General features: G+C 47.9%; 1 protein-coding gene across 1 annotated transcript in view; it reads left to right on the top strand.

The window, feature by feature from the left end:
• Positions 1-15964, top strand: part of NT5DC2 (5'-nucleotidase domain containing 2) — an 84536-nt gene that overhangs the window by 10779 nt on the left and 57793 nt on the right. Inside the window, exons 3-4 of the mRNA XM_075321738.1 lie at positions 11843-11917; positions 14165-14220. Of these exons, the coding sequence (XP_075177853.1) occupies positions 11843-11917; positions 14165-14220 (131 nt within the window). The remainder of the gene's footprint in view (positions 1-11842; positions 11918-14164; positions 14221-15964) is intronic.

The following is a 15964-nucleotide window of genomic DNA, read 5'->3' on the forward strand; positions in this document are numbered from 1 at the left end:
GCAGGGACCCGACGGGTCTCTGTGCTGCAATGTATTTCAGTTGGATGCACACCCTCGGATGCACATCTAGCTGAAACAGGCACCTTGCACCCCCGGGCCTGGTCGCGATAACTGCGACCGCAATCATTACGCCCCTGCGCGAGAGCATGAGATACTTTTGTAGGTTGCATGGGCAACATGTGAAATGATTTTTCGGCTGCATGCACAATATATTCACTGCTAGAACTCTCCTTCTCTTGTGAACCGTGTATTTTTAGGGAGGTGACCTGTATATTCTGTATAGAAGCCGTTTTTTCTAGTACCTGTTTCTTTAACTTATCTCAAGAGTTGCAATCCAAACATTGCTGAGGAATGCCAAGTTAATGCAAAACTCTGTGATCCCAATGTGAACAGTGCAAGCTGTAGGGTAAAATCTGATCTCGGAACATGGGGGGGGGAGAAGAATGAATTCCAAAAGTATTCCAGGATTTTTTCTTTTTCAAGCTGTTTTTTTTCTGAAATAGTGCAGAATAGGTTAAGGTCAGACAATTCTATGAAAAAAATGGGTCAGTCGGGTCCGTAAATTACAGCCGTCACTGGCTGTGTCTGCAGCTTTGTGTGTTTGTATGGATACATGTATATTACATTAGCCTGGTCTGTATAAAAGGGACCAGACTAGTCCACACTCCGATATGTTTCACATGGACCTTCAGTCCGTGGGAACAATCAGGCTATGTACGGGCATAGTGGTTATCATTGTATCCCAAACATCGCTTTCTGCAAGATGGGAACCAAGGTATTTTTCATGCTGACGTGGTTTAGACCAGGGTTCCCCAACTCCAGTCCTCAAGGCCCACCATCAGTGCATGTTTTCAGGATTTCCTTAGCATTGCACTGCTGTTGGAACCAGCATCTGGGCAGGTAATTACATTAACACCTGTGCAATACTAAGGAAATCCCAAAAACCTGCACTGTCGGTGGGCCTTGAGGACTGGAGTTGGGGAACACTGGTTAGACAGAGTAAAATGACTGACATGGTCCCTTTAAAGAGAACCTGTCACTTGCACAAAAAACTTCAGTTAAATACTTTGTCAAATTCCTAGAGCTCCCCTGATTTTGCAGCCTCCCTCCCATACATTGTAAGTCACAGTTCAGAAGCTGATCAAACCATCTCTGAGTTATGATTGGCAGTATCTGAGGGAGGGGTGAAGGCGCAGGACCCCAGAGAAGACCCTGAAGAAAGCCTAGTTGGACTCCAAAGGAGAGTTTTCACATAGCGCACTGCAAAAGCAACAAATGAGAATTGTCGATGTAACACAAGATGGAAAATTAGGGGTTTTTGCAAACTTTTTAACTACATTTTTTGTGTAAGATGTAAAAGAGTAAAGTTAAAGTCTAAAGCAAAACCATAAACTAAACCCTTGTCTTTCAATATTAAATTGACAATTGTTTTCCAAGAGTTTAAATAAAAAAAAGGCAAATATTACTAAATACACAAGCTTCCAGCAGTGTTTGCATGCCTTATCTGCATCTGACCGCTGTAGAAATTCCCAGGCCTCGGTGTTCATGTGCCATATACTTTGTCATCTCCATTAGAATGTAAGGAAAGACTGGCAGAACACATGGACATTGGGGTGGCAGGGGATCTATCCAGTGACTTGTCTCTGCGTATATGCACAAGGTGTCTTTTTCAGGCAGATTCCACTAGGAAGCCACTGTCATGGGTGTGTCACACATGACAGACAGTCCTGTAATTTCCGGCTGTAGAAGGTCGCAGTGTTTGGCTACACAAACTGCTCTCTGTCTTTGCCTTTTCTCTGACGCCTCATTGGGGGACACAGGACCATGGGTGTTATGCTGCCTATCCATAGGAGGACACTAAGTAGATGCAAAAGCATAGCTCCTCCCCTGCAGTATACACCCCCTGGCCGGGCCAGGCAACCTCAGTTTTAGCTTAGTGTCTATAGGAGGCACATCTCTGCAGACTACTGCAGCAAGAATTTTTTGTTTTTAGGGGGCGACGGTTCCTTCGGGGACCGATTTCCCAAAACCATCAACAGGCGGGAACGCGGAGTGTTGCCTCCCCGTACCCCCTCCTGCGACTCTGGATCCTGGGTTGTTACTCACTGGATGACATGTCTCATGGCACTGATTTTCCAGAGCCCAGAGCAGATGAAAACTTCCTCAGCCCCTCTTGCAGGCTCTGAGTTGATATTCGCTCCGCACCAGCATGACCAGACTGCCATCTCCACAGGAGCTGAGGTGAGATAATTCCGATTTTTCCAGAGCCCCAGAGCATTCCTCAGCCCCTCTGGCAGGCTCTGAGTTGATACACGTTCTGTGACCGGGCACAGCAGGCGTCCGAATCTGCACACTGGCTCCCTGACAGGAAACTGGAGCAAAGGTCACATGGGCTGTGATTGCAGACACCTGCAGAGCATTCCACCTGTAGCGGGGGGAGGGGACAACTCCCTGGACTAAGTGCACCCGCAGCTGCGGTACACTTATAGAGGTTTTTCTGTCCACCATTGTTGTACAGGGCTGGAGGGGGGAAGGGGAGTCCCTTCCCACCATTTTTTTATTTATTATATTTTCTCATGCCTTCTTGTCAGAGCTAAGCCCTGCCCCCTACGACACTCGATAAGCCACGCTCCCTCACGAAAGCGTGCGTAACCCTCCTCACACAGGATCTGCAGAGCATTGCTGCAGAGCATTGCTCCCTCTTGTTGTGATCAGAGCCTGTGGGCGTCTCTCAGAGCTGGCTTCTTCCTTCCCACAGGAACTGTGACGCAGGAGGGGGAAGGGTCATCAGGGTTCTGGATGAGTTATAGCCTCACTTACATATTAACTCTGCAGAGCATTGCTCCCTCATTACAATCAGAGTTTGTGGCTCATCAGCCAGGGGCTGCAGTTACATGTTTTATGCCCTGCACAACTACAGCAACAACTATAAGACTATTAACGTATCCTGCCACGCTGAGCTACTAGGGGATGATAGCACCTCTACCTTCTGTGAGTCCGGTGCCTTTGTAGCCACCCCCCCCCCCCCCGCCGCCACCGCAGCAACCGCTGCCAGCCCAGAGCCTACGGCTCCCAGTCCCCCAGAATGGGCACAGTTCCCAGAACCTGGTGCTGGCTATGCAACATCGTCCTACACCCCTCGGGGCCCCTGGACAGAACGCAGCCTGATGACACCTCTATAGAGGGTCCTTCTGATAAGAATCAGCCCTCTGCTTCACCGGTTGCAGATCAGAAAAAGGGCATGACCCCCATGGGTCTCCCTCTGGGGTTCACAGATGGGGTTCTCCCACATGTTCCGCGTCCGCGGTCTCTGAGGAGCCGGAGGAAGGGGAATGATGTTTGTACCGGGATGATTCCTTGGTTTCAACTTCCCCGAGCGATCAAGCTGCGATGGACTCCCTTATTGCAGCAATCTACCAAAACTCTGCATGTGGAAGATCTCCCATCCACTACTACTGACCCTGTGGTCTCCTTTAAAAGGGTGAAGAAACTTAAAAAAAAAAGAGCTTTTTGACGCTGCTTCGGTATCCGTAAACTGATGGAGTCCCGGTACCCCTTTGGCTTAGCTGTCTCTAAGGGCTGGGCCGATCCGGCCTCGGTGGACCCTCACCCGGCTTCTGCCTGCCTGAAGGACCCTCCTGTCTTTTACTTGATGGATCCTCCTTCAAGGACCCGACAGACAGACAAGTGGAGCAGCTCGATCGCTCTGCCTCGAGGCCGCGGGTCCCTCTCCCCTTCCGTGTGGGTCGCACAGGCACCAGGACTACCAGTTTTCCTCAGACCCTCACAGATGTAACTCTTCACATTGCTGCGGCGGCGGAGTACCTCATGCAGGCCTCCCTCAGCGCTGCTACGTGCGCAGTTATTGCCGCCTCAAATACCATAACCATCTGTAAGGCCCTCTGGTTCCGATAATGGAGAGTGGACTCGGTCTCTAAGAAGCCTCTCACAGTACTCCTTTCCAGACCGATGGTTTGCCGATCGTCTGGACAGGCTCTTTTTTTTTTTTGTCTGACGCCACGGGAGGAAAAGAGTACCTCTCTCCCCCAACTCTAGCCCAGGATGTTTTTTACTAGACACGCAGGGCCCGACCTTCTCAGCCCTCCCCGAGTCCACCTCGTCCTGGCAGTCTAGACAAAGACCGAGAAATCTCGTCCTTCTCCATCTGGGCCGCCGCCTCAGACCACAAATGGGTGTGATACTTTGTGTCTTCCGGGTACCACATTGAATTCTGGATTCGATCCCCTGGTCAGTCTTTTCTCTCAAACCCCTCCAAACGCTCCAAAACACCACAAGGCTTTCTCTTGAGCAATCCATTCCCTCCAAACGGCGGGGGTGATGGTACCTATTTGCTTCCCTAGCTATCAGGGACGTGTACCTGCAGATACCCATCGCTCCAGCTCACCAAAGTTTCTCCGCTTCGCGGTTCAGGACTTCTTATTTTCATTTGTGGCCCTACCCTCGGCTCTGCCACAGCACCAAGGGTCTTAACTAAGGTCATGGCTAGCCGCCATGAGTGCCCTTCACGCCAGGAGAGTTGCTGTTCTGCCTTGCTTGGATGACCTCCTCATCAAGGGCTCAACCAGCATGCAGATCTCTGTGGGCACCCTATCCCGCTTAGGGCAGCTTCTGACTCCAGTCAAATCATCCCCAGTTGCGTCAAAATCCGTCACCTCCCTGGGCATGTCCCTGGACACTCTTCGGGGCTTGATATTTCTCCCTCAAGTCAAGGCGACCACTCTACAACAAGCGGTACACTGCCCTCTACGTACTCCTGTCACTTCATACGATTCAGTATGAGAGTGCTAGGTACGATAGCGGCGGCTATAGAGGCAGTGCTGCTCACTTAGCCACACCACTGCCCACTGCAGCTTGCGCTTCTAGCTGCCTGGGACAAGAGCCCCTTTTCCTTGGACGAACTTTTCACCTGACACCTTCAGTCAGGTATGCGCTTTACTGGTGGCTTCAGTCCTCTTCCATATCGAGAAGGAGTTTTTCTCCCCCAAGTGGACTGGCTACTCCTGACCACGGACGCCAGCCTCTTAGTCTGGGGAGCAGCGTACTGGCTCCACACTGCTTCAGGACGTTGGACACCCCAGGAGTCTTCCCTTCCCAGAAATCATCCTGAAAATCAGCGCGATCTTCTCGCGCTCAGGTCATTCCCCTTTTCTGCTAGCAGGTCGTTTTGATTCGGGTCCAATTGGACAATGCAACAGCTGTGGCCTATGTCAATCAGCAGGGAGGTACCAGCAGCAAGACAGCTTATCTCGAGGTCCTCAGGATCCTCACATGGACCGAAGCGACGGGGGTCTGTGTTTTCAACGTTACACATACCGGGAGTAGAAAACTGGGTGGCGGACCTTCTAAGTCGCCAAGGCCTGGCCGCCGGAGAGTGGTTTCTCCACCCAGAAGTGTTCCCACACATCTGCACTCACTGGAGTACACCAGACGTGGAATTAATAGTGCTCTACAAATAAATAATAATAAATAATAATAATCTAAAGGCCTCAAGGTTGAACGCAAAGGTACCCGCGTTCTAAGCCAGGTCACGTGACCCACAGTCCATTGGCGCCGATGCTCTAGTCTCCTGAAGTCGTTTCCGTCCAACTTACATGTTTCTCGCCTCTGCCCCTGCTGCTGCGAGTAATCAGGAAGATCAAGGCAGAAGGAGTCCCGGTGATACTAATAGCACCGAACTAGCCCAGGTGCGCCTGGTATGCTGAATCAGTACAATTGCTCATGGCGCCTCGTAAGCATCCCAGACTTGCTGACCCAAGGGCCCATTTCCCATCAGAACTCCAGAGTCCTGAAGCTGACGGCCTGGCCATTGAGACCTGGACTTTAAAAAGAGGGAGATTCTCTCCTGCGGTCATCTCCACCTTGTACAGTGCCCGAAAGCCGGCCTTCATCCCATATTTACCACCGTACGTGGAAAACTTTCCTTTTCCAGTGCAGGGAGTCTAATGTCCAACCTATTCCTCTGGAATTCTTGATTTTTTATTTTTTTTTGCAGTCAGGTTGCAAAAGGGGTTGGCCCTCAGCTCCCTTAAGCGGCAGGTTTCATCTCTCTCAATATTCTATCAATACCGCCTAGCTTGCAATCCGTAAGTCAAGACTGTCCTCAAGGGTGTTTCCCATCTAGTTTCCCTGTATAAACGGTCGCTGGACCCATGGGACCTCAATCTCGTTTTGGACGGTATCCAGAGGTCCCCTTTTGAACCTCTTAAATAATCTTCTCTTGCTCTTCTCTCCTGGAAGGTAACATTCTTAGTGGCGATTACGTCCATCAGACAAGTTTCGGAACTGGCATCACTCTCTTGCCGCAAACCCTTTCTGATCTTTCATCAGGACAAGGTGGTTCTACGCCCCCTTCCGGATTTTCTTCCGATGGTTATTTCCCCGTTTCATATGAACGAGGACATTGTTCTGACTTCCTTTTTGTCCACACCCAGTCCATAGGGTGGAAAGGTTTCTACATTCGCTAGATCTTGTGAGGGCTCTCAGATATTACGTACCCAGGACAGCCCCTTTAGGAACATAGACTCCTTGTTCGTCATTTCTGAAAGGCCTAAGAAAGGACAGGCAGCTTCATAGGCAACGCTGGCTCGCTGGATTCGCTCTGCGATCCAGGAAGTCTACCGCTTGCAACTTAAGCCCATTCCTAGTGGGCTACGGACTTATTCCACACAAGCAGTTGGCACCCCTTGGGCCATTAGGCATCAGCCTTCAGTGGAACAGAGGTGTAAGGCTGCGACCTGGTCTTGCCTACATACTGTTTCAAAGCATTACTGAATCCATACCCAGGCTTCGGCTGAGGCGAACCTAGGTAGGAAAATTCTGCAAACGATAGTGGAGTACCTATCTCAGTAGGCGCTCCTGGCTATCTGGGACTGGTTCCTAGTCCTTGGTTTGCGTTGTTTATTGTTTACCCACCCATGGACTGCTTCAGGACGTCCCATGGTCCTGTGTCCCCCAATGAGGCTTCAGAGAAAAACGGATTTTTGTGTACTCACCGTAAAATCGTTTTCTCTTAGCCATCATTGGGGGACACAGCACCCACCCTGTTGCCCTGCGGGGCCTTGGTTCTCTCAGTACCTTATTTGGTTATGACTCTTTTTTTTTTCATGTTCCTCTGTTGAGAAGTTTTTACTGTTTTTGTGTACTAAAACTGAGGTTGCCTGGCCCGGCCAGGGGGTGTATAGCAGAGGAGCTATGCTTTTGCATCTACTTAGTGTCCTCCTATGGATAGGCAGCATAACACCCATGGTGCTGTGTCCCCCAATGATGGCTAAGAGAAAACGATTTTACGGTGAGTACACAAAAATCCGTTTTTTTCCTGCTTGGGGTTTATCCCTTTCTCTTTATTACTCTGCGGATTCCCTCACCTTTTCAGCTGTTAATCTTCAGCACTTCCCTTTGTGTCTTTAAATACCCTCATCCCCCCTTAGGGTACCATCTCACTAAACAACGTACCAGCGATTCCGACCACAATATGACCTGGTCAGGATCGCTGGTGCGTCACTACATGGTCGCTGGTCAGCTGTCAATCAGGCAGATCTCACCAGTGACCAGCCCCCAGCAAGCAGCAACGCGTGGAAGCGATGATGCGCTTGGTAACTAATGCGGGCGTCACACGAGACGAGCTATCGCACGTTGCATCGTCGGGGTCACGGTTTTCACAAATCGTGAGTCGTGTACTCGTCGCTTATTTTTAAAAAATTGTTTATTTTTAATGGCGCCGGTTGTTCATCGTATCTGGGGCAGCACACATCGCTCCGTGTGACACCCCGGGAACTATGAACACAGCTTACCTGCGTCCCGCGGCTCCCGCCGGCAATGCGGAAGGAAGGAGGTGGTCAGGATGTTTACGTCCCGCTCATCTCCACCCCTCCGCTTCTATTGGCCGGCTGCTGTGTGACATCGCTGTGACACCAAACGTCCCACCCCCTTCAGGAAGTGGATGTTCGCCGCCCACAGCGAGGTTGCTCAGCAGGTAAGTACGTGTGACGGCGGTTTAACGACTTTGTGCGCCACGGGCAATTAATTGCCCGTGACACACAAACAACGGAGGCGGGTACGATCGTTCGTGCAATCGCACGATAGATCGTACTGTGTGAAGCCCGCATAAGGTAAATATCAGGTAACTAAGCAAAATGCTTTGCTTGGTTACCCGATATTTACCCTGGTTACCAGCGCACACCGCTTAGCGCTGGCTCCCTGCACTCGTAGCCAGGGTACACATCGGGTTACTAAGCAAAGTGCTTCTCTTAGTTACCCGATGTGTATTCTGGCTACGTGTGCAGGGAGCCAGCACTGGCAGCCTGAGAGCGGCGTACGCTAGTAACCAAGGTAAATATCGAGTAACCAAGCAAAGCGCATCACTTGGTTACCCGATGTGTACCTTGGTTACCAGCGTCCGCAGCTTCCAGACGCCGGCTGCCTGCTCCCTGCACATTCAGATCGTTGCTCTCTCGCTGTCAAACACAGAGATGTGTGCTTCACAGCGGGAGAGCAACGTCCAAAAAATGAACCAGCACTGTGTGTAACGATCAGCGATTTCACAGCAGGGGTCAGATCGCTGCTTAGTGTCACACACAGCGAGATCGCTGATGAGGTCACTGGTACGTCACAAAACCTGTGACTCAGCAGCGATCTCGCTATGTGAGAAGTACCCCTAACTCTGAGCTGGTGATAGGTTTCACGTCTTACAAGTCTTCAGTGCAAGTAGTCGGTCTGTATTCATCTGGAGAATCTTTGTTATTGTTGGACTTCCTCTCCCAGAGTCATCTCTAGATGTTATTTGTTTACTTTCCCCTGTGTGTGCTCCCTGCGGCTTCTTTAGGGCTTAATGGGGTTGACTAAGTGCTCATCCCATCTGTTCCCTACCTAGGGCCTATTTCAGGATTAGCCAGGGTCAGTTATTCTGCTCGGTGTATAGGTGAGGAACCTATCTAGGGCAGTGAGGGAAGCCAGGGACCAGCAGTAGGCTTGGTCAGATGTCACCATCTCCTTCCCTAGACGCAGGGTTCCCCTTCCCTTTCGCTCTTCGCTTGGTACTCCCCCGTACCTAACGTGACCACCATACGCTCGCTATACTTCAAAGTATAAAGTAAATGATGTCGGCAAAACCACTGGTGAAAGCATTTCAAGAAAAAGATCGCCTTGTTTTTCCTGAAGTGGCTTCGTCTGAAAAAATTCGTCTGGTGCACCGCCATCTTAAAAATTGTGTTTTGGGGTTTTGTTTATTTATTAACATTTTCCTTAACCATAATTTTGTAACTCTCTGACAGTCCCCTTAACCATGGAATCTAATAACGTTGTACTTTAAAAGGGAATGAGTTTGTTCTGGTTTTTTTTGTTTATTTTTTTTTTTTTAAATTGTGCTTTTTTTTTGTAATCCTGCCTTTTATGATAAGGAAACTGCTGTAAATTGTTCCTGAAAGAATAAGAAGAGTATGAGTCTTATTAAAAGACAAAAGTTAGTAATATTTTAATTTATTTTTTTTTACACAGTGACGGTTAGGCAGGGATTAGTAATATGCACCCAGAACTGCTCATGGGTCTGGGTGCATATTGCATCTGACAGGTTCCCGTTAAACAATATGTAATTTTCTGGCGACCCATGCAGTCTGACGTATTGTGACCTACAGATGTCCTGAGGTTGTTAGTAAGGTGCTCTCGTTCTGCGCCTGGAGGGTTTCCTACCCGATGACTTGTATAGCCATACAGCTGCATATACAGTGTGTCCACCCATATCCTGTCCATCGCCATTAACTTGAGAACGGCGGCAGCTATAGGCATAGAAGTGGTGTCTAGGTATAGTAAAGTCTCCATGTGCTACACAATGAAACCACCTATAGCGCCACCTGGTGGAAAACAACGGAGTTAGCATTTTTATCTCGAAAACGGAATGAGAGAATAAAAGTGATTTACAAAGTTGTAGGGCATCATCAATTCAATACGAATCGACACCTTGCATACAGAAATGCTATGATTAGAACATGTAAAACTCACTGTCGCTGCGGACATGAAGCGATACCTCATGGAGACCTTCCTACAAGTCATTGGCTATGGTGGCTGCATGGAGTGGCCTCCACTCTCTCCTGACCTGACCCCATTGGACTTCTTTCTGTGAGGTCACATCAAACAGCAGGTGTATGCGACCCCTCCACCAACATTGCAGGACCTACGACGATGTATCACAGATGCTTGTGCAAACGTGTCACCTACCATATTGCACAACGTGCAGCAAGATACAGTATGCTGTGCAGAGTCCAGATGTGCATTGCAGCTGACGGGGGCCACTTTGAGCATCAAAGTTAAATGAGCGCCATATGCGTGACCAGCCTTCAATGTATTGGGGGGGAGGGTCATGGGTTTCATAGCATTTCTGTATGCAAGGTGTCTATTCGTATTGAATTGATGATGCCCTGCAACTTTGTAATTCACTTTTTTTCTCTATCTCGTTCTGTTTTCAAGATAAAAATGCTAACTCCGTTGTTTTCCACCAGGTGGCGCTGTAGGTGGTTTCATTGTATAGCGCATGGCTACTTTACTATACCTAGACACCACTTCTATGCCTATAGCTGCCGCCGTTCTCAAGTTAATGGCGGTGGACAGGATATAGGTGGACACACTATATAGCACCTAGATTACCGTGCTAAATATTTGTTTTTACAGTCTGCAGAATACAAAAAATATTCCCATTGCTTCATGATAGCTAGTGGTAGCACAGAGATCTGATTATGGTTTTGTCGTAATTGGCTTGTGTGAATATCTACAGCAGCTCCGCTCAGACACTCATTACTCATTAACATCCCGTTAATGTATACCTGATACCTACAGGATGTATTCCGGTTGTATTGTGCATGACTGTAGCCTGTAACCAGCAGCATAATATAGAGCATTGAAAGCCCGAAATAGACATGTACCACTCATTAGCAGCTTGATGACGGCTTCTAGTTCAGAACTGGTTATTTAGCAATGCCTAAATTGGAGCAAACTGAAAAATAACTAAAAACTGCAAACAATGATGATAGAATTTGTATTTTTTGGTTAAAGAGAATCTGTCACCAGATTTTTGGTATGTAATCTGAGAGCAGCATAATGTAGGAGCAGAGACCCTGATTCCATTGATGTCAGTTACTGAGCTGATGCTGCCGTTTTCTTTGCTGCAGATCTGGCAGTTCTCGGAATGCTGAGCTCTATAACCCAGCCCACATCACTGATTGGCAGCTTTGTGTATACTAGGAATAGGCAGAAAGCTGACAATCAGTGGAGGGGTTGGGGTTATACTGGGCTTATGAATATGGAGGACTACCTGGCTGCAGCTTTACTAGTGCTCATAGTGATAATCTCTTGCTGATAAAACAGTGATTTTTATCAAAACTGCTGTCAGCAGCCCAGTAAGTGACACCTCTCTGGAATTGGGGTCTCTGTCTCCACATCATGCTGATCAAAGATTAAACGGCCGAAGCCCGGTGACGGATTATATTTAAGTAGATGTAAGGTTTACTTGATTACTGCCATGGATATGAAGTCGGCACGGTATGTGACGTCTGCGCAGTGTAGACTGTGACATATGGGGAGTCTCTCCTCGCCCAATATCATTGCTTAGTGTATGATCTGATCATTTTTCAATTTTTCACCATTTATCTAATTAATGAAAACTATAACATTGACTTGTTGTTCTTTTTTTTTTTTAAACATTAAATTTTTATTACAATATAAAATCATATATTACATCATATATGTTTGAACAGTGATAATACTCCTTATCACAACAATAATCCTTCCCCATTCTTTCCAAATAATTTGTTACTCTTTATTTCATGATCTGCAGTATCCAGAAGGAATTAAGAAGTATGACTATATCCCAGGCTTTGCAATAAGAGGTCTCCACTATGATATTCAGAAGGTAAGAGGTAATGTGCGGATTTAAATGCTCAAGTTAGGCCGGGGTTACAGGGTGATATTGAAATTTTGGCGTCACCACATATGTAATGATTTCAGATGGTGTCGCTCTTTGCAAGTTGCTAGAGGGCAAAGTCCAGCAGCAGATTTGATTAAAAAAAACTCTAGTTTTTTTGTCGATTAAAACATAGTGCAATTAAAATAGAATGACACAGATGCGTTTCAGACAGGGTCCTTAATCATAGGTATCATGCTTCAAAAAATATTTTTTTTATTATTATTAATATTATATTATTTTATTTTAAAGTACATATATTTATATTACTTAAGCATGGACATGACATACAAAGTTCTGAGATTGTCGCATCTAATGGATGCGACAATCTTGGACTACTGTAGGCTGCTATTTTTAGGCTGGGGGGGTCCCAAAAACCATGGCTATCTCCAGCTGTCAGCTTTATCATAGCTCAAAATTGGGTGGACCGTACACTGTTTTTTCAAATTATTTATTTCAATATTAAAAAAAATTAATAATAAATAAATAAAAGTCGCATGCGGTTCCTCTGCACACTGCTGGGGGTTGCAGCCTGTAGCCGTGGGCTTTATCTGTGTTAGATATTATATATGGTGGACCCTACGCCCATTTCTTTGTTTCTTTATTTTTACAGCAATCTAGACACACACAGCGCCTCTGATTAGATGCAGTAAAACACTCTTTCACACAGGGTGGGGCGCGCTGTCTGACTGCAACCAATCAGAGACGCGGGGATGGGCAGGGAAGCAGTGCATATGTTTTTGTTTTGTTTTTTTTTTAACCCAGCTGGACCCGCCCATCATGAAGTATGATGCATATATTTTCGGGATGTAGCTCACCCTGGTTAGAAATAACAAAAGTATTATGCATGCAAAACAATAAATAACTCACCAGGCTGTTAGCATCACTGCACCCGCATTAGTGAACCCCCTCTCCTCCTGTGCCTCAGAGTACGCCCCCCCCCGACTGCTGTGCCTCAGAGTCCCCCCAGATTCCTGTGCCTCAGAGTCCTCCCCCGACTCCTGTGCCTCAGAGTCCCCCCCCGACTCCTGTGCCTCAGAGTCCCCCCCCGACTCCTGTGCCTCAGAGTCCTCCCCCCGACTCCTGTGCCTCAGAGTCCTCCCCCCCGACTCCTGTGCCTCAGAGTCCTCCCCCCGACTCCTGTGCCTCAGAGTCCTCCCCCCGACTCCTGTGCCTCAGAGTCCTCCCCCCGACTCCTGTGCCTCAGAGTCCTCCCCCCCGACTCCTGTGCCTCAGAGTCCTCCCCCCCGACTCCTGTGCCTCAGAGTCCTCCCCCCCGACTCCTGTGCCTCAGAGTCCTCCCCCCCGACTCCTGTGCCTCAGAGTCCTCCCCCCCGACTCCTGTGCCTCAGAGTCCTCCCCCCCCGACTCCTGTGCCTCAGAGTCCTCCCCCCCCGACTCCTGTGCCTCAGAGTCCTCCCCCCCCGACTCCTGTGCCTCAGAGTCCCCCCCCCCGACTCCTGTGCCTCAAAGTCCCCCCCCTTGACTCCTGTGCCTCAGAGTCCCCCCCCGTCTCCTGTGCCTCAGAGTCCCCCCCTCCTCCTCCGGTGCCTCAAACCCCCCCCTCCTCCTCCTGTGCCTCAGAGGACCCCCCTCCTCCTCCTGTGCCTCAGAGGACCCCCCTCCTCCTCCTGTGCCTCAGAGGACCCCCCTCCTCCTCCTGTGCCTCAGAGGACCCCCCTCCTCCTCCTGTGCCTCAAAATTAAAGCTTGCATAATAATCCATTTTGCAAAAGAAAATTTGATAATTATATAAAAACATATATCCAACCACTGTGGAACTGGAAGCTTAGAAATTCCATATGGTATCAGAACCTTTGGGGGGCACTGAGAGGAGCAGCAGAACATAATTTGATGTCCGGGAGAGAGAGGGAGCGGTAGACGTGATCGGGGGAAAATGTTATGGAGTGACATGGTTAGAAAATGAGTGTTAAGCGGGACGGACATAGTAGGAAATTGTATCCTTAATGGCTCTTTGTTATCTTAATGATGTTAAGTAGTTTAATTGGTTAGTTTATGGAAAACCGAAATATCATAAATATATATGATGAGTAATTGTATAGCCCTGCATAATATAATGCTCAACTTACTATGATAAAGTACGTATTTGTTATGCAATGATCACATAGCTGTTTTATACCCTTGTACCAGTGTTTAAGAAAAAAAAAATCCATCCATATGTTCTATATTACCACAGAATCTACTGATGAAGATTGATGCTTTTCATTATATCCAGCTGGGAACGGCATACAGGTAACGTGACTTTATACTTTTACACATATTAGAGTGAATTCTTTAAAGGGAATCTGTCACCAGGTTTTTGCTCCCCCATCTAAGTGCAGCATAACCTAGGAGCAGAGACCCTGATTCCAGCGATGTGTCACTTACTGAGCTGTTTGCTCTCATTTGGATAAAATCAATGTTTTTTCTGCTGCAGATTTAGCAGTTAGGGTTCAGTGCCACTTGCGCATAGCTTCCGATGCGACAGCATCAGAAGCGATATACTAATGACTGCGGGTGTGAGCCGAGGGTCTTGCGACTGTGATCCGATCTTGTGATCGGATCACAGCTGCGGAGAAGAAGGAGGGAGCACTTTCTCCTTATCTCCTCCCCGGCCTATCTCTGTGTACATCGCACTGCAGTTGGATGACATCCGAGTGCAGTGCAATGTTAACACGCACCCATAGACTTGTATGGGTGTATGTGAGCCAAGACTCACTGCCAAATGCAGCATGCTGCGATTAATTTCTCATGCCGATGTGGTATGTGAAATGAATCGCAGATGGACACTGTCCCATAGCTTTGCACTGGTACGAGTGCAGTCCGATGTTTTATCGGATTGCACTCGTCCGTGCAAAACACAAGCCTTATACAGAGCTCATGAATATGCTGGACTACCTGCAGCATGCCAAGTAGTCCTGTAATGAGAAAATACTGTATAATCAGTAGGAGATAATCAAAACTACACTAAGAAGCCCAGTAAGTGACACATCACTGGAATCAGGATCTCTGTCTCTACATTATGCTGCTCTCAGATTAGGTGTCAAAAACCCGGTTACATATTCCCTTTAACCAGTTCAAGACCAGAACATTTTTTTGCTGACTTTTTTTTTTCAGAAATGCGGTTTTAAGAGCTCTAAAAATTGTTCTCCTTCAGATATTCAAAATGTTTGCCCTCTCCTTTTTTGTGTAATAAGCAGGGTCTAATGTTTTTGCTCTCTGAACTTTATTCATCCAGTTACATGGAATGTTTCCATTTCTCATTTGAAGTCTCTTTCCTTCTTTCTGTAAAATTAACAGTAAGTGGGTGCGTGTTTATATAGCTATATCCTCAAGTGAATATCACAACAAGACTAGTTGTGTCGTGCCTGCTAGTCCAGCCCCGCCTCCACCACTGTTTAGCAGCTTTCTGTCAATATACAGTGTACACAAAAAGCTGCCAATCAGTGGAGTTATACACAGCTCTGCATTCCTAGATCTGCTTCAGAGAACACTGATTCTATCACAACTGCTGCACCCAGTAAACTAAATGATGATCATTGAAATTGTGATCTCCGCCCCTACATCATGCTGCTGTCAGATTACATAGCAAAAACCTGCTGACAGATTCCCTTTAACCCCTTCACGACCTTGGACGGATCTATCCATCCAGGATCGTGTCCCGTTAAGCCCCGCCCCCTGCCGCGGGCAGGCGGCGTGGATCGGCACACATATCAGCTGTTTTCAACAGCTGACGTGTGCCTGCTAGCCGCGGGTGGAATCGCTTCCACCCGCCGCGGCCATTAACCCCTTAAATCTTGCTGCCAAAGTCTGGCAGCAAGATCTAAATGCGCGCGGCCATGTTTTTTACTTACCGCCGCCCCCACCGGAAGTCACGTGTGTTATCACGTGACTATCGGTGGTTGCCATCGTAGCACAGGGTCATGTGATGACGCCTGCAGGTACGAAGTTTCACTTTCGTTTTCCCTCGGCCGAGAGCAGAGGGAAAAACAAAGTG

Source organism: Anomaloglossus baeobatrachus, chromosome 8, assembly GCF_048569485.1.
Source record: "Anomaloglossus baeobatrachus isolate aAnoBae1 chromosome 8, aAnoBae1.hap1, whole genome shotgun sequence".
Taxonomy (NCBI): domain Eukaryota; kingdom Metazoa; phylum Chordata; class Amphibia; order Anura; family Aromobatidae; genus Anomaloglossus; species Anomaloglossus baeobatrachus.